A 21668-nucleotide genomic window follows, 5' to 3' on the forward strand; every position below is an offset into this window, starting at 1 on the left:
CTTCTAGGCACCTCACACACCAGAATGCAGAACCAGATTTCTAAGCTGGCAAGAGTCCATCTAATTTTAGCTTTGCTCCGGCCTTGGCATGAAATGCTGCTGGGGTGGAAATGAATTCTGCTGCTCCTCTTTTCTAAGTGACTTTTCTCCTCAAGCTCCAGTGGGATCCTGACCAGCTCTCAGAGGCCATGTCACATGGGTCACACTAATGAGACTACCCAAAAGGGTATCATCATTTGGTAGCCATGCATTTAACAACCCAGGGCCTAAGCTGTTTCATGGTAGCCCTTAGATTGGTTCTTGGAGAGCTAGGATTCTATGTAGCAAACACGTGAGGACAATTTTGGGCTATTCGAAAGAAACCAAGCAAACCAAAAAGGAACCAACCACACAACAACAGCAAGTTGCATTCCCACAAATTAAATCAGGGCGGTAGGCAAAGTTTCCGGGTAGAGCGGACAGTCACTGTCCCTTCCCAGGTTCCTTATCTTCTGCTTCCAATCACATTCTCTCACTCTCCTCTGCTTCCAAACAAAACAAACATTTCAGTCTCCACAGAGAACTTAGATTAAGGCTGAACTATCATTCGTGTTTAGTCCAACATGGCTTAGAGGTGAAAAGCACCTAAATTATGTTGTGACTTTGCAGTGACTCCATTTTCTTTCCTTTTGGTTTAGTTTTAAGCACATTTGGAAAGTAACCTTACAAATTTCATTCCAGTATCTTAGGCTTTATTGATCTTATCGATCTTTGATCTCTGTGTTTAGAACAAATAACAGAAGAAAAGGTGGAAGGCATATCAAAAATCTGTAGTAAGGTAACATTGCCTCCCAGAAGTGAGGGCATCAAAGCCGCCCTCTCTTCTGAGGTGTATGATTGATGTTAAAGACCCACCCCAAGGGCCCTGTTGTACATCCATATACGTCCAACCCAATTAAGAAAGAGTATTTTCCCAAACATGAAATGGGCTCAGCAATTCTGAAGTAAAAAAACAAAAGAGTTAGCTATGGAGCACGCGCATTCCGTTAGAAATGAGTCACTCTGCGAAGGTGTGTTTGAATGAGCAGCACTTCAGAAGGCTCGCACGGGGTACACCCACAGGATGGGACTGGAGACCCTGGGCAGGGCTGTGGGTCCAGGCGGATATGAGATCCGATCAGCCTGAAAACATGCTTCACAAACCAACCTGGGCACGACACAGAAAAGAGGCAAGATGTCGTAGGGCAGCATAAACGATTTGTACCTTTCTCAAATAGCTTGGTACTTGGGACTCCAGAGCAGTTCTGAATGACCATCTAGGGCAGTCACCCAATCCCCACTGGGCCCATCCAGGGCCCTAACATGAATATTAAATCATTTGGAGGACAGGAATGTTCAATGACCTTGGCCAAATGTCATGACAGATTTTGGGGGCAGCCTTCTATATCCATTTGAGAAAGGACAAATACTCGCTAGCACTAGACAGAAAACTGGCTGATTTAGCTTAGAACAGTGGCTACCATTGTAGCTCTTTCAGAACATCGAAAAGGAAGGTAAGTGGTTGGGGAAGGGCATCATGAAGGCTGCATCTATCCAAGGTTGGGTCAGTTATACACTGAGGTTTGGAGTCGAAATTTATTCTCACACATGTAGAGCTCCACAGATCTAATTAACAGTGTGGGAAATCTATTTTCATGTTTCACTCACACAAAACACATCTTCTCTGTCTCCAGGGGGTTTTCAAGTTCTAAACTACAATCAGCCCTTCTTTTAAAATAACAATAATAAATCCTCTTATTCAGCCAGATGGTGGTGTTTGTTGCACTAGGCTGGGTTCATAGTACAACATCAATAAATGGCCACTTGTAGAGGGACAGACAGAATCCCATTTATAAAACACACCTACACCTCCCTCCTTCTCCCATCCCAAAATGTGGCATTGTCAAAACATCCCTGGGGGCTTAATCTCATTTTGGAGCAGAAAGGAAAACTAAAAAAGGCAAAATAATGTAACTAAGTGGAAAAACAATTTCTTGGGGGGAAATAGCACATTTAATCTCTGAGGAGAATGGTCATAGGTAGGTTTTTAAAAAGTGTTGTTTTGCCTTTAGGGACCGTTTGAAAGCAGGCTCTCCAAAGGATTTTCCCCAGTCCCTGGCAAGCTGTCTTGGTGAAGGCTGCACATTGTCAGTCAAAGATATTACAACCAGGAGATGGAGTTAAAATTCTTCCTCAGTGAGTTGGCTAAGTCTCATGAAACAAGTATTTGTTCCAGTTAGGTGTTCCAAAAAGTCTTGATTGCCTTAGATAACGCATTTTGAGAAGGAAAGTGTGTTTGTTCAAAATCCATTGTGGAAGAATAAATGACGTACCGGTGTGTTCTGTTGCCAACGTACACATCCTCTTCACAGGCCTGGAGGACTCACACTCTTTGCTGCGTTGTCCCTATTTTCCTGGTCTCAGTCCTACCAGGGATGGGCAGTGGGAGTGGGGATGCTAACTAGTCTCTGCTCCTGCTCTTAATAAGCTATACTACCTGGTTATGTAACCCTAATCCATGTCCACAGTCCAGGGCTCAGATGGCTGGCCTGCCAGCAAAAAAATGTCTGAAAAATGTTAATTCAACAATGTTGGAGGGATGTTATTTCCAGAACTAAACTCCTCAGGGGAAATGAGAAATCATTGCTCCTGGGATTCAACTCCTCCACACTGAAAGTTGTTTCTTTAATGATGCTTTCTTCCCAAAAAATTTCCCAGTGCCTGGTGTGTCCTGACATTTGGTCCAAATAAAATCCTGGAACAGACTCCTAGGATACAACTATCTTCAAACTCCATACAAAAGGAGTGTTTATTACAGAGAATCAGCATCTATTAGGGCATGAAACCTTGGGGGCCTGCTGGCGTTCACTCCCCACACTGAATCGTTTCATAATATAGATACTATTTTCTTTTTGGCATTTATAGCAAGCAACTCAGTTTATGACCTAAGGCATTTTCCATACTTCCAGGCAATGAATACTAGCTTCCTATGCGTCTCAATAGCACATAATTTAAGACAGTGGGAAAGGGAGCTGGAGAATAGTTTCCAGTGCAAGAAAAATACCATGCAGATGTTTGCCCTTACTCTTGAATTCTGATGGTCAAATCAAGCATTGTTTATTTGTTCTGAAGTCCAACTCAAGAAATTTATTTTCTAAAGGCTGGGGCTGGTGGCTGGGGTAGAGGTAGGGAGGTAGTGACATAAAATATTCCTGATACTGAAATATTCAACACATGGCCCTGGGAGTTTGAATCATAAAGTAATTTAGATCTTTCTAAGTGGTTCATTTTTTGATCAAATTTGGTATACCAGATGTTGATTCGTGTCACAGAACATGACATACCTAAAGAAACACCCAAGAACTACTTTGCTAAAATTGTATATTCACCTTCTGTAATTTTTGTTTCCTCCAAGATGGCAAGCTAGGAATCAGTCCTCTATCTTGAGCCATTTATTGAGAACAAACAAATGAACTTGGAAAAGACACAACCGAATCGAATTTAAATACCTGACTTTGGTGTATGAGAATCATAAACTTGCTTACGGTCTATCTGGTCTGCAAACACTTCCCCATAAATCATCCAATAGGGCATGTAGAAGATGTTCTTGGCCAGTTTCCATGATGGCTCCTCATTGGGAAAAAGGATGGCTTGCCTGGCAACCCCGAAGCTCATCAGAACCACCAGCATAATGATGACAAAGTACATCATGTCTATCATCTGGAAGGGTGGGGAAGCAGAGGGAGAAACAAGAGAAAACCCGTATGATTAAGTGTTCTTATAATTGCTGACAATGATGGGAACCTTTGGAGGAGGTCCACTTTCTAGACTGCTGGTAAGGGATGTTTAGACAGGGAGTTGTGTTCAGATAAGAAGATGCTTGGTCTGTTGAAGCCAGTGTCCACAGAATTCTATCAGTGGCTCAAAAAACATTTTAAAAAGTGCACACATAAATGAAGCCTCTTCGTTTTTCATTGCTGTCTGTGGGACCGAGTCAAGGCTAGGTATAGGAGTCATATAAATGGAAGCTTAGGCCTCTATGTGAATCAGGTGCTAACTTTTTCTCTGCTCCTGGGGTGGAGGCAAGTGTCCTCTTTGGGTCTCTTTCTTCTTAGAGAAACTGGAATTGGGAGAGTTGAACTATTCCAAGAGCGACTGCAATGCTATAAACCTCCTTTCTAAGTTCTGAAAGGCTAACGAATAATTGGAAAGCTCAAAAACAAAACAAAACAACAACAACAAAAACTGCCTATAAACAAAGCTAGGATAAACCAAATATCCATTATATTCTTATTCTTGTGGCCCCACCGCACTGCATAGTATTCTACCACCAATCAGTCTCTCAGAGAAAACGGCTGTTTGTATACTTCTCCTGCAGGGTATCCCATTGGCTATGGAGGGTGTTTTCTTGGGCATTAGAATCATGCACCCTAATGACTCAGACCTGTACCTGCTGTAGAAATGATGGATTTTCATCTTGACATGTTTATAAAATCCTCCAGGCTGCTCTCTAATATAATGTTATCTCTTGTTCCTCATTCTTCCTTCTTTCCATGATGAATGTTATTTGGGATCTGTTTCTTATATGCCAAATTATTTTCCTTTTATCACTCAAAATATTAAATAGATGAGGATGCAATAACTATTGATTTTTTTCTGGCCAGAACCCATTACCTCCTCCTTTTATAAACAGTTTCTACCCAGTATGGCCACAAGGTAGGTGTGTTTTCCAGGCTACATTAAATATGATACTAGCCCCGGCAAGAGTGATAGAATGCAGGGATGTGACCAAGACAGGCCAACCAGAATCCTTGTATTGGCTTTGCTTTGTTTTGTTTTTAACTAAAGCTGGGAGAAAGAAGTTCTTTGTGTCTCTGTAATGGGGTGAGTTCATTGTATTTGTATCTGACGCTGAGTTCTCTGCCAGTGAAACTGATCAGAGTAAACGAAGCCGATTTGCAAGAGAAAGAGAGCAAATCTTGACAGTGGTTGGGTCCCTGCTTGCAGTAGCCCCTAAGGCCAGTTTCATTATGCCCTTCATAAGTCAATATATCCCTTCTAGGCTTAAGCTAGATGGAGATTGGTTTCTATTGCTTACATCAAAACACAGAATACAAAAGACTTTCTCTTAGATATCATACTTCCTGAAGGGATGCCCATCCACAAAAAAAAGCCTAATGCTAATTTTATCAATGATAATGGAGCCTTCAAATTAGTTTTACAATTTTATTTTTTAATTTTTATTTTATTATTATTTTTGAGATGGAGTCTTGCTCTGTCACCCAGGCTAGAGTGCAGTGGAGCGATCTCAGCTCACTGCAACCTCTGCCTCCTGGGTTTAAGCAATTGTCTGCCTCAGCCTCCTGAGTAGCTGGGATTTCAGGTGTGCGCCACCATGCCTGGCTAATTTTTTTGTATTTTTAGTAGAGACGGGGTTTCACCATCTTGGCCAGACTTGTCTTGAACTCCTGAACTTGTGAGCCACCCGCCTCGGCCTCCCAAAGTGCTGGGATTACAGGTGTGAGCCACTGTGCCCGGCCACGATTTTATTTTAAAAGAGTGTCTGTTATTGGAATTCAAACATTATAGCCTTCCTTGTATGCCTTAGGACACTGGGGTCTAATCAAGTTTCAAGGCAACTTCAAAATGCATCTCACAAGTATTGCATGACTTCAAAACCAAACAGGAATATCTTAAAATCTGACATCCATTCATATTTTTAAATAGTTTTTAAAGTTGTATGCTAATTAGTATTTCTTCTATAGTTTAGTGGTCTCAGAACTCTTTTAAAGTGAGCAAACCAGCTGTGTCGAAACAGTTTTATAGGAAACATGCATCTGTTTTTCATCCTCTCTCTTATTTTGTAAAATTCTTTCATCATTTATTTACAAAAAGTTCTATCAATGAAAAAGCACACATGGGTCCTTCATGTTGTGTTTATTTACATTGATTAAAAGATGGGTTGGGAGAGGAAGGTTTGTGCTCATGAGATTTAGAAGCTAGTTTGACCCAAGGAAACTCAGCCAGTAAATACAGAAACTGTTCTAATTTAATTTCTCAGGATTGTTTTTGTTCAGATTGATTGTGCTATCTATCCAAAGGGTCAAAACAATCAAAGAGAAGAAACATTCTTCCCAAACACTTAGCTTCATATATTTCAAAGAAGTCTTAGCTTTCATACAAATACCAAAATCTGATAGAGTGCAGTGCAGAAATAGAGCATTATTAGTGAGAACTGGGGCTGGCCTCCTCTTTTTAAAGCTAAATTGTCCAGTCGGTTCAATATTAAGAGAGCTGATCCTATCCTAATCTTGTAAATATCTTTCTGTTGTGTTCTACAGAGGAGAGTATATAATATATATATTATATAATTTGTTATATATAATGTAATATATAATATACATATAATATGCATTGTATAATATACATTATAATGTATAATGTATATATAATATATAATGTGTATATAATATATATTATATATACACTGTAGTGGTTAAACACATGTACTTAGGTATCAGAATACCTGGGTTTTCATCTTGACTTTGCTAGTAAAAATAGCTACATGGAAAAAAATTCACACAAAATGAGTAAAAATAATTACAAAAACAAAATAAAGGCTCTCCTAAACATTAAAAAAAAGAAAGAAAGGAAAGAAAAAGAAATGTAGCTAGGTGGCCTTGGGCAAGCTGCTTAATCTTGTTTTATTTTATTTGTAAAATAGGAATAATAACACATTTATTTTATAAAGATTCAATGAGATGGCATCTGAAACAATGTGGTAAGTTCTCCATAAATGTTAATGTATTATTATAGTTGGAAGGAGGTCAGGTTGTGGAGTCAGTTAGACAGAAATTTGAATCCTGTTATTGTCCCTTGCTTAGTCTCTTATTCAATTGTTTAAATTATTAAACACAGATATGAAAACCTATTTCCGAGGGGGTATGATGATGACATGTCTGACATGGTATCTGGCAAATGATAGCTATTATTATTGTTTTTATTCTGAATTATGTAAGTGAGCTTAGTACTAGGCTTAGAGAATTCCATTGAGAAGTGGAATATGGAGGAAAGGAGTCAGGGTTTTGTTAAGTGATTCTGGGCCTGCAGCAGATCAATTGGAGTCTTTCCAGATATGCAGGCTTTCCATGCTGTGAGGCATTTGGTGTACTGGCTTCTTATATTATGCAAAGACTCATAGTACCAATTTCAAAATGGACTCCTAATGATTGTGTGTCCAGGAATCTCATCAGCTGTCTGTCCCAAGACCACAGGGCAGGGACTCACTTGGCTGTTTTGTGCTGAATGGGAACTCCCTAATGTTGAGAGGCTTTCAGTATAACACATCTGGGCACATTTTCTTAAGTTCCAGTCTGGTAGTCTATCTGGCTCACTGATAAATTCTACAGGCATATTTTATCTGCCTTCTGGATCAGTGCATCAATTATTGAACTGATTATCTTAAAAGCCCCTTGAAAGAGAAGCAGAGTTCCCAAATATACTCATTTTCTACTTATTCTTGATGGATAAATGAAGTCATTCATAAGTTAAAAGGTAGAGAAAATGCAGTACATTCCTCTTGCACACTCCTGAGTAAGGTTTCATTCTAGTCAAAACTGGGATAATTATGCCATTATTAAGATGATAGACGTGGATTTTAAAATAATCTCGCTGCATTAGCATGACTTTAGTTATTCCAAGTATATAAATGCTACCCAGGCTTTAAAGGGTAATATATTTGGTTTGTTTGGGTCTTTTCAGATTTTATTTGTTAAAATAAAATAAGGTAGCAATCAGAAAAAACATCCAATCTGATTATGTAATCACAGAATGCAGTAATTCTCAACAGAGGCCAATTTCATTCCCTGAGGGACACGTGGAGATGTTTGGAGACTTTTTCGTAGTCATAACTGCGTGTGTGTGTGTGCACGTGTGCATGCTACTGACATCCACTGGGTAGATACTGCTAAATATCCTATGATACACAGGACAGCTTCCTAAAATAAGGAATTATACAGCCCACAATATCAGCAGTGTCAAGGTCGAGAAAATGTGGCCTAATTTTATAGCTATTATAGTCCTTTGCTTTCATTGGGTCCACTTGAAAATACATTTAGGAATCTCATGAAAGCTTGTCCCCTCTGTCCTGAAAATTCACACACCCACATATTTTTATATATAAATTGCAGAGAGGGTCCACATATCCTACCTCCTAAGCCCTATCCATTGACTCTAAATCTAGACTCTCTGCTTTTAGACAGGAATTTTCACCACAATCTCAAATTCATTGTTAAAGTGCAAAGAAGATGATATAACAGGCAGTATATTGGAGTAAGATACACATTTTTCTCCTAGTCAAAAAATCCCCAATTGAACTGGGGTTCCGTTTTGGGTAAGTAACTCAAGCTCATGAATTCAAGTTTTCTTTCTCTCTAGAATGAGTTTGGTGATACTTGTCCTAAACAATGCTGGTGTTATAAATACCATTTGTACAGTAGGGTTAGCAATACAGCATAATAACTATACTCACCAATTTTTCCTTTCTTTCATTGTATTTAAAAAATGCAATTTGAACATAATGATAACAGATACGACTTGTCAACCACCAGCTATGAGCCAGACACAGCTGGTCATTTAGTATGTATTATTTCTAATAATTATAACAATAACCCTATAAGATATGCGTTTATTATACATCACTACTTTAGAAACAAGTAAACCAAGTCTCAAAGGGGTTTAAATAAATTGCTCAATGTGTTTGAATTCAAATTCTTCCTCTCTTTGCATGAGTTTGTCAGTGATTTTGTAGGAAAAGTCGTGATTATTTAAGATTCATTTTAGTAGAGATACACATACACACGTACATACACAGAGCTGTTCCATAAATATTGAGTTAGCAATGATACATATAGTAAATCTCAAGTAATAATAATAAAGAACATCAGCCAGGCATGGTGGCTCACACCTGTAATCCCAGCACTTTGGGAGGCTGAGGCGGGTGGATCACTTGAGATCAGGAGTTTGAGATCAGCCTGGCCAACCTAGTGAAACCTCGTCTCTAATAAAAACAAAAAATTAGCCTGGCATGGTGGCAGGTGACTGTAGTCCCAGCTGCTCGGGAGGTTGAGGCAGGAGAATTGCTAGAACCTGGGAGGCAGAGGTGGCACCACTGCATTCTAGCCTGGGTGACAGAGTGAAACACTGTCAAGAAAAAAAAAAAAAAAAAAAGGACATCTATTGACTAATCATTGGTTCCAATGGCTCATACAATGGAAGTGAAGTGAAAGATATTAGCAAAGAGGTTTTTCTTTTTCTGTTTTTGAGAAAAAAATACCTCACCGCAGTCTTGAAGTCTAGGCTCAGGTGACCCTCCCACCTCAGGCTCCCAGATAGCTGGGATCACAGGCTCATGTCAACACACACCCTGTTAATTTTTCTTTTTTTTTTTTGAGACGGAGTTTAGCTCTTCTTGCCCAGGCTGGAGTGCAATGGTGTGATCTTGGCTCACCGCAACCTCGCCTCCCAGGTTCAAGTGATTCTCCTGTCTCAGCCTCCCGAGTAGCTGGGACTACAGGCATACAGCATCATGCCCAGCTAATTTTGTATTTTTAGTAGAGATAGGGTTTCTCCATGTTGGTCAGGCTGGTCTCGAACTCCCAACCTCAGGTGATCTGCCCACCTTGGCCTCCCAAAGTGCTGGGATTACAGGCGTGAGCCACCATGCCCGGCCCTAATTTTTCATTAGTTTTTGTATCATCAGTGTCTCACTGTGCTGCCCAAGCTGGTCTCAGACTCCTGGGCTCAAGCAATCTGCCTGCCTCAGCCTCCCAAAGTGCTGGAATTGCAGCCATGACCCACTGTGTCTGACCAGGAAAAAGGTTTTTCAGTAAGAGGTGTTCGTCGTGGTAGGACGGATGTACTTAGCTTTTCCACGTATATCTTGTAAAGGTGAAGTAGGGGACACACTTAGAAAACTGATAGAACTGATGAAAAGTACCCAGTTCTGGCTTCAGGCTCTGATTCTTCCTCTAGTGAGTTTTGAGAGGGAGCTTGTTTACTGATGCACTCCCAGATTCACACTGATGCTGTTCTCCTAGGGTTCAGTCTCTATGGAAAAAGTCTGGAAACTGGTGTGTGGTCAAGGACTATTGGAACAAGTCCTCGGCCATTTGCAGGGAAGCATATTAGCTTGCTACTTGGGATTTTTTCTTCAAGAATTCGATAAGTAGGAGCAGCATTCTGGAACCTAGTTCTTAACAGACATCATTTTCCAGTAGTGTAACAAACACATGATGCATGACAGAACTTAATGTTCAATTCAAACCCAACTCAACCCAGCTCAACTCAGCACAAATAAATTATGTTTTTCTTCCCTTTGTGTAGGGAAAGGCATTTTTCTAGAACTTTATTTAAAAACACATGATCTTTACAAAATCTGTTAAAAATTTCTAGTGGAGACCCATTCCTTCTCCAACATTCAGCTAGAAAGTAACCTCTGTGTGCTTTTTCTGACCAATATTATCTTTTCTATGGTTCTGTTGTACTTTATACACATCTCTATTACAGCATTTTTCACATGGTGTGGTAATTCCTCCCTCCCTCTCTCTCTTCCATCAGTTTTAATCTCATGGAAAGAACGTCTTTGTATACCCAACTCCTAGTCCAGTGTCCAGCATAAAATAGATGATCTTTATGTATTTTTCAGTAAATGAATGAGTAACTGATGGATAAATTCATTATCCATCAGTTTTGTACATCAGTTTGTACAGACTACATCAGTTTTGTATACAGATGCAGTCAAATCCCCAGACATTCAAAAGGAATTCATAAAATAAAACACCTCTAGGGCCATCTCATTTAGACTTTGAGCAGGCCCAAATGAATTATTTCTCTCTATCTATTATCACCATTCCTCCTCTGAAAACTTATAACATGGAATCAGAAGACCCTGCTTACCATTTTTCCAATCATCATTACATACGGGCCCAAATACTTGTTCACGCCGAAGATGTCTAGGAGACGGATATACCAGTAAATGATGTTCACGCAGTAGATGACCCTCCCGTCACTCCTGAAGGGCTGGTCTTGGAGACGAAGGATCATTCCGACAGAAAACAGAAGGATGGCGATGAGGTCCGTGACATTCCAGTACTCCTGCAGCCACACCTTCACTTTCTGTAGCAACTTCCCTGGCTCTGACATCAGAATCTATAAGGCAGGAAGGAGAGCAGGGTTAGGTCTGGTTTCTGTCTGTATTTTCAGCCCAGTTGGGAAGTGCTTGGTCTGTTGGCTGATGTTAGTAGCTTGCTTTGTCTATCTATATCTACTTAAATACTTGCATGCTATAAAAGTCCAATTGAGCTAAGCTTAAGTGATTATTCAGCTGCAATATTCCAAAGGCACATATAAGCAATAATTTTGATTCTTTGGGTTGTGGTAAAATTCTAAGACACACATAAGAGTTTTGCTATAAAATGATTCAATCCTAGTATGCTGCAAATCTCTGAAGTCTTCCTTCATCTCAGTAAACAGTGCCACCATATTGAGTTCCTCAGGCTGTTCACTTGGGAAGACTCCTCCATTTTTCTCTTTCACATCCCACATCCTCTGCACCAAGTCCTATCACCTCTATTTCTAAATGCAACCTAGCCAACTACTTCTCACCACCTCCACTGCTGCCTCCCTATTCTAAGCTCCATCACATCTTGCAGATTGCAGCAGCCTTCTAACTGGTATCCCCATCATCGTCATTGCCCACTTACCCTCAACCCATTCTCTGAGCAGCACAAATAATGATCTTTAAAAGCCTGGATCTTTAAAGATCTGGTTGGCAACTACCAGGTTATATGCATAGGTAAAAACTCATCAAGCTGCACCCTTAGGAGATGTTCAATTATAGATAAATTATACCTCAATTAAAAAAAAGACTTAGGAGACAAATGAACAACAACAACAGAAACTAAAGCAAATGATCATAATTGTATGCTTAAGCTTTCTGATGACTTCCATTATAAATAGTGAAAAATCCAAACTCCTTATGGTGGCCTCATTTCACGTCCCACCATATTCTCCCTTATTCTCTACCCTGCAGCCATACTGGTCATCTCTTAAGCATAACAAGTTTATTCGATATTCAGGATGCTTGTACTTATTCCTTCTGTTCAGCACTTTCTTCTCCCAGATCTGTATTTGGCTCCTCTTCATCTTCAAGGTCTCCAATCAAATGTCCCCTTTTTAGGAAGGCCTTTTTTGACTACTTTAGCTGCAGCCGACTTCACGTCCCCAAGTCACTCTCCAATACATTACCCTATTTATTTTTTTTGAAGTTTTTATCACTATATGAAATGATCTTCTGTATGCTTTTATATGTATATGTGTATGAGTATGTGTGTCTGCCTATCAATCGATCAATCATTCAGTCAATCAATCATCTATTTATTCATCCGTCCATCCATTCTTCTCTCTTTCCTAGACTGAAACTCTGAGGGCAGACCGTTTGTACCCCAGGCCTGTTACATAATAGAAACTCAATACATATTTGTCAACAGACTAACTGTTGTGTAGGCACTAACAGCAATTTTCCAGTTCCTTGCATATCCTAACTCCTTTGTGGGACTCTTGCCTTACCTTAAACTTAGAGGGGCTACCACGCATGGGTCTATGAAATGCACAGCTGGAGAGCAGAGGTTGCACCCATCCTGCATCACAGACCGCCCCAGGATGTGAGAAGCCAGGGAACGCCACTTAGTGAAGCCGTGCACCAGGGCCACCTTCCTCAATTGCTGGTGTTTACCTCTGAGGATTCCATCTCTTCAAACCATGACCAACCCCTTTCCCCACCTCAGAACCTCTCAAAGGAGAGGAGAGAAAAGACTGGAGGCAGGTCTATATTCAGCTATTTGTGTGAATCCTCATGTCCACTATAATGATTTACCTAATTCTGAACTACTAAGGAAGACAGGTTTTTGTAAGTCAGGGCTGGGACTTGGAAGCTGAGCAGGGTACCAGGAGCTACCTGGGAGCCCTATTTTTCACAGGCAGTGTCCTGCCCTAAGCCCTAGCCCAGGGTTTCTAAACTTTAGTGCACATCAGAATCACCTGGAAGGCTGGGTAAAATATAGAGGCTGGGCCCTCAGTCTGGAGTTTCTGCTTCAGGAGGCTGGGGGTGGGGTGGAGGATTTAAATTTCTAACAAGTTCCCAGCTCCTGCTGGTGGCCACAGTTTGAGAACCACTGTCCTAGTCATCAGCAATCTCTGCAGCTGGTGTTGTCCTGATGGCTTCTCACTCTCTGGCTGCATCTTAACAGAGCAAAAATCCGTGTATGTAGCTGGGAGAGGGGGTTGATGGGCAATGCCTTGAGCTTTTCCAACCCTTTGCTCACACTTTCCTAAAACTGCTAAACACAGAGGTTTGTAGTATAATTTTTAAATAGTGAAGCATTTTTTGGTAAAGTCCCAACATTAAAAAAAAAGAGACGAGATGAGAGCAGAACAGTCCGGGGTGAGGTAGAAGTGGAAAGTCAAGAATCCCCCCTGCCTCCTCCACCTCTCAAACCAGCCCTCAGGCACCTGTCTTAGAACCCTGGGAGCCTGAGGAGCATCGTTGGGGAGTAGAAAGAGCAGTGAGTCTAGGGACGGATCTGTCAAGTTTCATACTCAGTTGTCCTTTCTAGCTGTGGGATACGGGGAAATTGCTTAAACCCTGAGTCTCAGTTCCCAGACCTGTGCAGTGGGATGTCATCGTAGTCACGCCATCGACCTCACAGAGTTGTCGGCGGGGGGAGGATCCAGATGAGATAACGTCTACCCACGCACGCTGTAAACAGTGCCATGCTATTAAGGGATTACCGGGGTTTGCTTTGGTGACTCCAGGCAGAAGTATGTGGGGCTGGGAATGGGGGTATCATGGGAAACCACAAAGCCTTCCTTGTGTATTCCTGGGAAGGCACCAAAGCATGCAAACTTTTCCACATTTCCAGGATCTTGCGTCTGAGCCCTGGAGGTCCTGCGTGCTGACTGTGAAGAGGCAGGAAGGGCACGGCCTGTGGGGTCCTCACCCTTTGGTCGTCAAGCAACTCTTCAGTGAGTTCAGGGCAGGACACAGGGGTTGGGGCACCGCCTCACTGGGCCGCAGAGGAAAAGGTCAGACTCGGAGGTGGTCACCGCCTCACTCCCCACAGGAAGCGGGAATCTTCAGTTGACCCCTTCCTGACCCCAGCCTCCAAAGCCCTGCCCTCCCTGCTATTCTATGCCTCTTCAGGAGAAATGGATATCCAGGCCTCGAGGCTCCTGGCAGCCTGCCCGTTTGGCAGCCTCTGCCAGAACAGTCCGTGGAGTACAGACTGCTCCCTGTCTTCTCCCAGTCTGGTCCCTGGAGAGACTCCAATCTCCCTGCTCGAGTCCTTCCCTTTTCTGCTTATCATGGGGAAGGAATATGCGTCTAGGCTTTAAATCGCTCGAGCGCCAGCTGGCACAGCACAGCCACAGGGCCCCAGCAGGAGCGGGCCTCAGTTCTCAGAGAGCTGCACAAAGACCAAAGGAAATTTATTGCTGTTTTTCAGTTTACAAATGGGAAATCCACAACATTGGTCAAGAAGAAAAGGCACCATGAATGGGAAGACCGAAGTGTAGACGACCAGCTGGAACAAGGCAAGGCATTCCTTTTTTTTTTTTTTTTTTTTTTTTTTTTTTAAATCCAGGCTCTTGTAAAATGAGACTAGCAGACCCACTCCCAAGTTCTCAGGATGAGGAGATGGTAGTCGAAGTTAAAATATCCCCCAAATAGTTTAAAAACTCAAGAGAAGGGCTTAAGAGATAAGACATTTTTTATGATCCCAATACAACTGCATCTAACAGATACTGCATCTTTTCTCTGGAAGAGAACATTATAGAGCTGAAACCCTTGCCTTTTAACCTGTCTTTGTAATGAAGGCAAGAGTGAAGTTGTGGATTTGTAGGAGTCCTTTTTTCCTATGGTGCCCAGTATGTTTTGCCACCCACTGTAGTACAGCAATTAGGGTTGTTCTTGAGCTCTTAAAGACTCAGTGGACTTGAATGGGAGCATTTCTTCCAGAAAGGGCCTGTCCTGCTTACTGTCATTTCAGGAAAAATGCAGAGAAATCAGCACTACCTCCTAAGCCTGCCTTCCTAATGGCTTTCCCTGATGAAATAGGAGCTTGTGGTGAACATTGAGCGGGGCTGCAGAGCCCTCTTGTGGATTTTCGCTTGATCACATTCTTTTTAGCAGCTCTGAATCTGATGGGCCGGAGGTTAGCTCTGATTTCAAATAAACCATTTAGGGGTGGCATTTTGAAGGCTCCTTTTAGGCCACAGAAGTGGGGGGAGAAAAGAGGGACCCTGCACTCACAACCCAAAGGATCTGTGTTCAGTTCACCTTGGTGGTCCCTCCTGCTGGCAGAGTGGTTGGTGCCCAGCAGGTGCGAGCAGAATGTTGAGAAGAAATAAACCAGAGAATAAATCCAATCAATGAGTGAAAGCAGAGTTCCTCCTAGAGCAGCCGAAACACATCCAGAGAGTCACAGGTATTGGCAGGCTGTGTCCGAAGACACCCAGAATAAGGGGGTGAAATGGGAGTTAAAAGTGGCAAAATCTAGAAAGTCATGTTTATAGGGATGAGGCATCAAAAACAACTAGATGCCTTCTTGGGACAAAAGCTATGTTAGCAGAGAATAGACCAAATCCTAAGCACTCAGGGAGTTACACCCCTATAAGCACCACACTGTGAAGCCTCCCCAGGTTTGTCAGAGGAGCAAAGAAGCAGCTGTGGTAGCGTTAGAGAAAACAGTTTCCAGCTTAATTTGCATCCCAGGCATCTTCCTGTCCCCTCCATCCACAGATAGAACTTAACCGCTGTCTGTCTCTTACGTTTTCTTTTATAAAAGCCATTACCTCTCTCATCTTTTCTATTCCCAGGGTGAAAATATAGGAGATGACGATCCATTCCTGGGTGGACGGCCAGCGTTCCATCTTCACTAACACGATATAGTTGAAGAGCATCAGGTATCCGATATACGCCAGCTGTAAGGAAATACAATATGGTGCTCTGGCTGTTCAGGCCCAGGAGCCCCAGCATCAGCCAAGGCCACTGTACAGCAGCACAGAACAGGGTCAACAAGCAGGGCACAGAATTTATGACAAAATCAACTTGAAGGTGCTAAACTACCAAAAGAATTAGAAAAGACAGTAACACTTGAAAGATTATAATATGCAATCTTCCTTTTGACCTGTACATGTATCTCTGGGGCTCTGGTGCTTTGTTTAAATCTATGTGTCATGATGCATCATTTTGTCCTGCAGTTACCCATTTTTATGTGCTTTCTTGGCTAAAAAGGGAGCCTTGGCTGTCAGTGGTGGCTCTTGCTCAGGCGTGGACCTTAGGTTCTTAAACTAGGGCAGCACAGTGGATTTTTGCCTCATGAATGCCAGGCAGAATAAGTGTCTGTGAGAAGCAGAGGAAGAGGTAGACGCATGTAACACCTGTAAATTGGTCAAACCAACATAAAAATAGCCCAGGCTTAAAGTGCTTCACTTGTCAGTGCCCTGGGAGGGTCTTACCTGTTTTCATTTCACTACTTTCCTGCCCTACTCAAGTTAAGATATTTCTTCCTGGTGTCTGCTTCATTGAAACAACACAAGAAAAGACAACACAATTTATAGAAAGGAAAGGGTCTGTGTGGCCTTTTGTGGATGGGCGTGGGGTTTAATCCCCAAGAGGCTCTGGCTCCTTGGGGTTGAATCCTGATGTGACTGGCTGAATTGCTGGATGTCTGGGAAGAACTCCCTAGGGTTTGGTGACTGTTTCTGGAAGATTCAGTTGTGTCAAGGTGAGTGAAGTGCAGGGAAACTGGTGGCTCTTGCATAAGGGGCTGAGGAGCCTTGAGAGAAGACTCACCTTAAGGGAAATGGCAGACTAGCTGGGCCTTCCTTAGGCAATGCCTCAAGTCGAGTGAGGTACTCACTGGCCTTAGGGGCCTCAGGGGCTGTGAGCAGGAACCAAGAGGGAGTTTATTAACTAAAATCTGCTGCACTCTTCAGAGTAGTGTAGCAAAGAATAGACACAGTGTGGGTGAAAGGATTGAGGCCTTAAGGGGTCTGGAGGTACTGCATGACTTTGGAGCTGGGAAGGCCTCTTAGAAGGTGGAGGAAGCTGCAGCCTTGCTGGGGGATATGCTGCTTTCTCTACTAATTCTCTTATGTTTTGAGACAGGGTCTCACTCCCGTTGCCTAGGCTGGAGTGCAGTGGCATTGTGATCTCGGCTCATTGTAGCATTGACTTCCCGGGCTCAGGTGATTCTCCTACTTCAGCCTCCTGGGTAGCTGGAATAATAGGCACGTGCCACCACACCCAGCTAAGTTTTTGTATTTTTAGTAGAGACAGCATCTCACTTTGTTGGCCAGGCTGATCTCAAACTCCTGGGCTCAAGAGATCCTCCTATCTACCTTGGCCTCCCAAAGTGCTGGGATTATAGGCATGAGCCACCATGCCCAGCTGAATGGATTCTTCTTTTTTTTTTTGGAGACAGAGTCTCACTCTATTGCCCAGGCTGGAGTGCAGTGGTGCGATCTCGGCTCTTTGCAAACCTCTTCCTGGGTTCAAGCGATTCTCGTGCCTCAGCCTCCAGAGTAGCTGGGATTACAGGCACCCGCTACTGCATCCGGCTAATTTTTGTATTTTTTGTAGAGACCGAGGTTTCACCATGTTGGCCAGGCTGGTCTTGAATTCCTGACCTCAAGTGATCTGCCCGTCTCGGCCTCCTAAAGTGCTGGGATTACAGGTGTGAGCCACTGTGCCTGGCCTAAATGGAGTCTTAATATGACTCCAAGGTATCTCTGAGACCCCATCACACTGACACATTTGCAGACACAACTGTTGCACAAAAGTCCCTCGTCTCTTAAAGGGTGAAGTATGCCGGAGTTAAATAAGATCACTTATGAGAGCTGGACATCTGGGCTCACTCTCTACCTGCATGGTTTGTGCTGGCACACCCCCACCCCCAGGGGCCTATCATTTCAACCTATGTCTAGGTTCCTACCCCTCCCCATCTTCAGGAGCATTGACAAATCATGAAAACTTCTCATGAAAGAGTTTACTTAAAATTGTGTAGGACGCTGTTTAAAAATCAGTTCAAAATGGAACTTGGTTCATATGGTTTCCGTTTACCATTATTATACACTGGCATTAATTCTGTAGTCCTGTGAGTACAGACTGCAAAAAACAAAAAAAGGACTTCAGTGGTTAAAACTCTAAAATATACTCTCAGCCTCCTTCTGACTTGAAATCCTTCTCTCTCCTCGTTGCTTCCTTCTCTTAGTTGGGTCAAATTCCATCACTTGTAGGTGAAATGAATATTGTTAACTGCCCTGGTTTTATCATTTTGCCCAAATCATTGCAAAACATTCCAAAGCATTATCTTCTCTTGTCATATGTAGGCCCAGTGACATGCACATTCTTCCAGAACCTCTGCATTTTAATACTTAAGTAACTCCTTAAACCTATTTTAATACTTAAGTAACTCCTTGAACCTACATCTGTCCTCTGAATACAAGTCTAATGTGTTCAGTGGAAGGAAGGTAGGCATAGATATCAGTGAAGCTTGGATTTAAATCTCAGCTCACATAGTTCCTAGCTGTATCACCTTTTGTAGGGTTAACCTGCGTGGGCCTCCATTCTGTAACGTGGGATCACTTCCACTTTCCTTATAGGGCCTTTATAATGACTGGGGATCTATATATCTGTCTGTCTGTCTGTATCTCCCAACACACTGTAGAGGCCCAATAAATGCTGGCTGATATCCACCTCTTTTTTTTTTTTCAAGATGCTTCTGTTATTCTTTTTGTCTCCTCTTCCCTTAGTCCTTACTTCCCTTTGATCCCCAATTAACTGTTCACACCTCTCTCCTTTTTTTTTTTTTAAATTGCCCTCATTATTGGTTATGTTTCCTCCACTTTCATCATTTTTAGCCCCTGCCTGTTTTTTACATCACAGTTACTCTATAATGAACTTTTCCCATAGTCAAGCTATAATATAATATTTTGGGACAACTCTCAAAATACAGACTTCTGAAAATAGGGTCTTATGTTTAGATGGCACAACAGGGGACTGGCTGCTGTCCTGGAAGCAGCCTATCATAGAACTCACCAACATTCATGCAGCCTTGCTGTAGATTATCTTGACATGACATGCTTTAATTGTATATGTGTGTGTGTGTGTGTGTGTGTGTATTCTGTAAGCTTTAACAACCTGTATGTAGAATTTCCAAGCTTTTGAACCTATGAGTCTTATTTAAGTCAGTTGAACCTATGAGTCTTATTTAAGTCAGTGGGAGAACTCTAAGAATTTATATTTTATTAACATATATTCTTTCTATGCATTTTCCATTAACTAAGATTCATGCTTCTTAAACTATCAAACACAAGCACTAAAGCCTGCCACAGTTTGCTATGGATCCCTGGTGGGGCTTTGCTCTTCCTTACTTCTTCCTGGGCCTTTTTCTACTACCTCTGGAGAGCAGAGGGGCACATGGTCTTGTAGAGGATAGAGTTGGTCACTACTAGAGAAACTCAGAGCACGCACTGTGTCCTCTGACCTGCAGCCACTTCACACCTTGAACTTGAATCCTCTCCAGCTGGATACCTGAAATAGGCTCTCAACACAAGCAGGGTCTATGAGCCAGTTGGACCCCTGCCTCCTTTCTTCTTGGACCAGAAGAGGACCCAACCTGCTCCTAGAGAAACTTGCTACGATGCAGAAGTGAGATTATACGGAAATGAAGTGTGTCCTACCTTTCAGAAACTTGGGAGAGTAGGAGAGACCATTTTTGGAAATCTGGTGAGAAATACTCTTACAGAGAAAAACACAGCCCAAAGCACGTGGGACCTTCAATCTGAAATTGAATTGTATTGTTAAGCATGTCTGGTGATTCAAAAGCCTGGCATACCTCATTTCCAGTCACTTCCTCGAGGCCTGGGCTTTGTCACTATGTGAAGATGAATTTTGGAGAATCATGTAAACATAATTGAACAGATCTGGGGGATCCAGTCTGATGGGTTTGCTGAGGCCAATCCAGTCAGCCACGCACAACGGTGCTGGACACACAGGCTCCACCGCCCCCCACCCGCCCAAAGAGGCAGCCTCCCAGCAAGCTGCCAATGACATAAGCAAAGCAGTGTGTCTCAAGTGTCTCTAATCATAAGATTCGCCTGGGAAGCTGGTTAAACTAACACAGCCTCTTAGGTTCCTTCCTGAAGACTGGATTCCAAGGGTCTATGATGGGGCTAGAAATTTGCATTTCTAACAAAATGCCCTTGTCATCATGGATGTTTTAGAGATATTGATAGATACTATTATTTCTACTGATTTCTGCTCTCAGGAGTCTGTAAACTTTTTCTGCAAATGGCCAACTGGTTAACTTTTAAGGCTTTGTAGACCCGATAGTCTCTCTCTCTGTCTCTCACTACTCATCAACTTGATGTGGTAGCACGAAAGCAGTCAGCCTATTGCTAATGGTAAATGAGGTTTAGCCTAAAGCTGCCTCCTTACATATTTTAAGTTCGGCCTAAAGTTTTCTCTGTACTTTGTGAACTATAACAAATGAAGGTATAACAAGACTAATCACCGAGTTTTGGTCAATCAAATGTAGCCAACTGCTCAAACTGTGTTCAAATAAGGCAAACGCTGAGCTGTAACCAATCCAGCTGTTTCTGTACCTCACTTCCGTTTTCTGTATGCCACTTCCCTTTTTTTGTCCATAAATCTTCCACCACGTGGCCCTGCCAGAGTCTCTGAGCCTACTCTGGCTTGGAAGACTGCCCAATTCACAAATCGTTCATTGCTCAATTAAACTCCTTTAAATTTATTCGGCTCAAGTTTTTCTTTTAACAGAAATCAAGAGTCTGCCTGTGTTCCAATTATTTATGGACATTAAAATTTGAATATGTGTTTCAAGTATTCCTTTTCAAATTTTATTTCAACCCTTTAAAAATGTAAAAAACCATTCTCAGGTGGCAGGCCACAATCACAGGCCATGGGTTGAATTTGGCTCAAGAGCTGTAGTTTGCCAAGCCCTGTTCTAAGCTAACAGTTGGGGAATCATAATATAAAAGGAAGGACAGACCTGGGTGTAAAATAGCTGCAAAAATATTATCTTGGGCTGGGCGCAGTGGCTATTGCCTGTAATCCCAGCACTTTGGGAGGCCGAGGCAGGCCCATAGCTTGAGGCCAGCAGTTCAAGACCAGCTTGGCCAACGTGGCAAAACCCCATCTCTACTAAAAATACAAAAATTAGCCAGGTGTGGTGGTGAACACCTGTAATCCCAGCTACTCTGGAGGCTAAGACATGAGAATCACTTGAATCCAGGAGATGGAGGTTGCAGGGAGCTAAGATTGCACCACTGCACTCCAGCCTGGGCGACAGAGTAAGACTTTGTCTCCTAAATAAATAAATATTATCTTGATAAAATAGTTGTTAGGATTACAAAGAGTACTTAAATAGTACCTAGAACATTGCCTCAAACTTAGTAGGTGCTCAATAAAAGATATTATTTTTGTTGAGTGGATGTATGAACACAACACTGATTATCTATTGCTGTGCAACATGAATAGCCTAGAAGAAACAATAGTCACAGTTACA

General features: G+C 42.2%; 1 protein-coding gene and 1 long non-coding RNA gene across 12 annotated transcripts in view; one reads left to right on the forward strand and one right to left on the reverse strand.

The window, feature by feature from the left end:
- Positions 1 to 21668, reverse strand: part of TRPM3 (transient receptor potential cation channel subfamily M member 3) — a 585468-nt gene that overhangs the window by 58613 nt on the left and 505187 nt on the right. For all 11 annotated transcript variants that reach the window (XM_024252051.3, XM_024252058.3, XM_024252049.3 and 8 more), the window contains 3 exons: positions 15928 to 16056; positions 10975 to 11226; positions 3564 to 3738 (listed from right to left, as the gene is read on the reverse strand). In XM_024252051.3, the coding sequence (XP_024107819.3) occupies positions 3564 to 3738; positions 10975 to 11226; positions 15928 to 16056 (556 nt within the window). The remainder of the gene's footprint in view (positions 1 to 3563; positions 3739 to 10974; positions 11227 to 15927; positions 16057 to 21668) is intronic.
- Positions 15952 to 20894, forward strand: LOC134759778 (uncharacterized). The gene is made up of 2 exons (XR_010136521.1): positions 15952 to 16038; positions 19632 to 20894. It is a non-coding gene; the product is annotated as an uncharacterized LOC134759778 (long non-coding RNA).

Source organism: Pongo abelii, chromosome 13 (assembly GCF_028885655.2).
Source record: "Pongo abelii isolate AG06213 chromosome 13, NHGRI_mPonAbe1-v2.0_pri, whole genome shotgun sequence".
Classification (NCBI taxonomy): Eukaryota; Metazoa; Chordata; class Mammalia; order Primates; family Hominidae; genus Pongo; species Pongo abelii.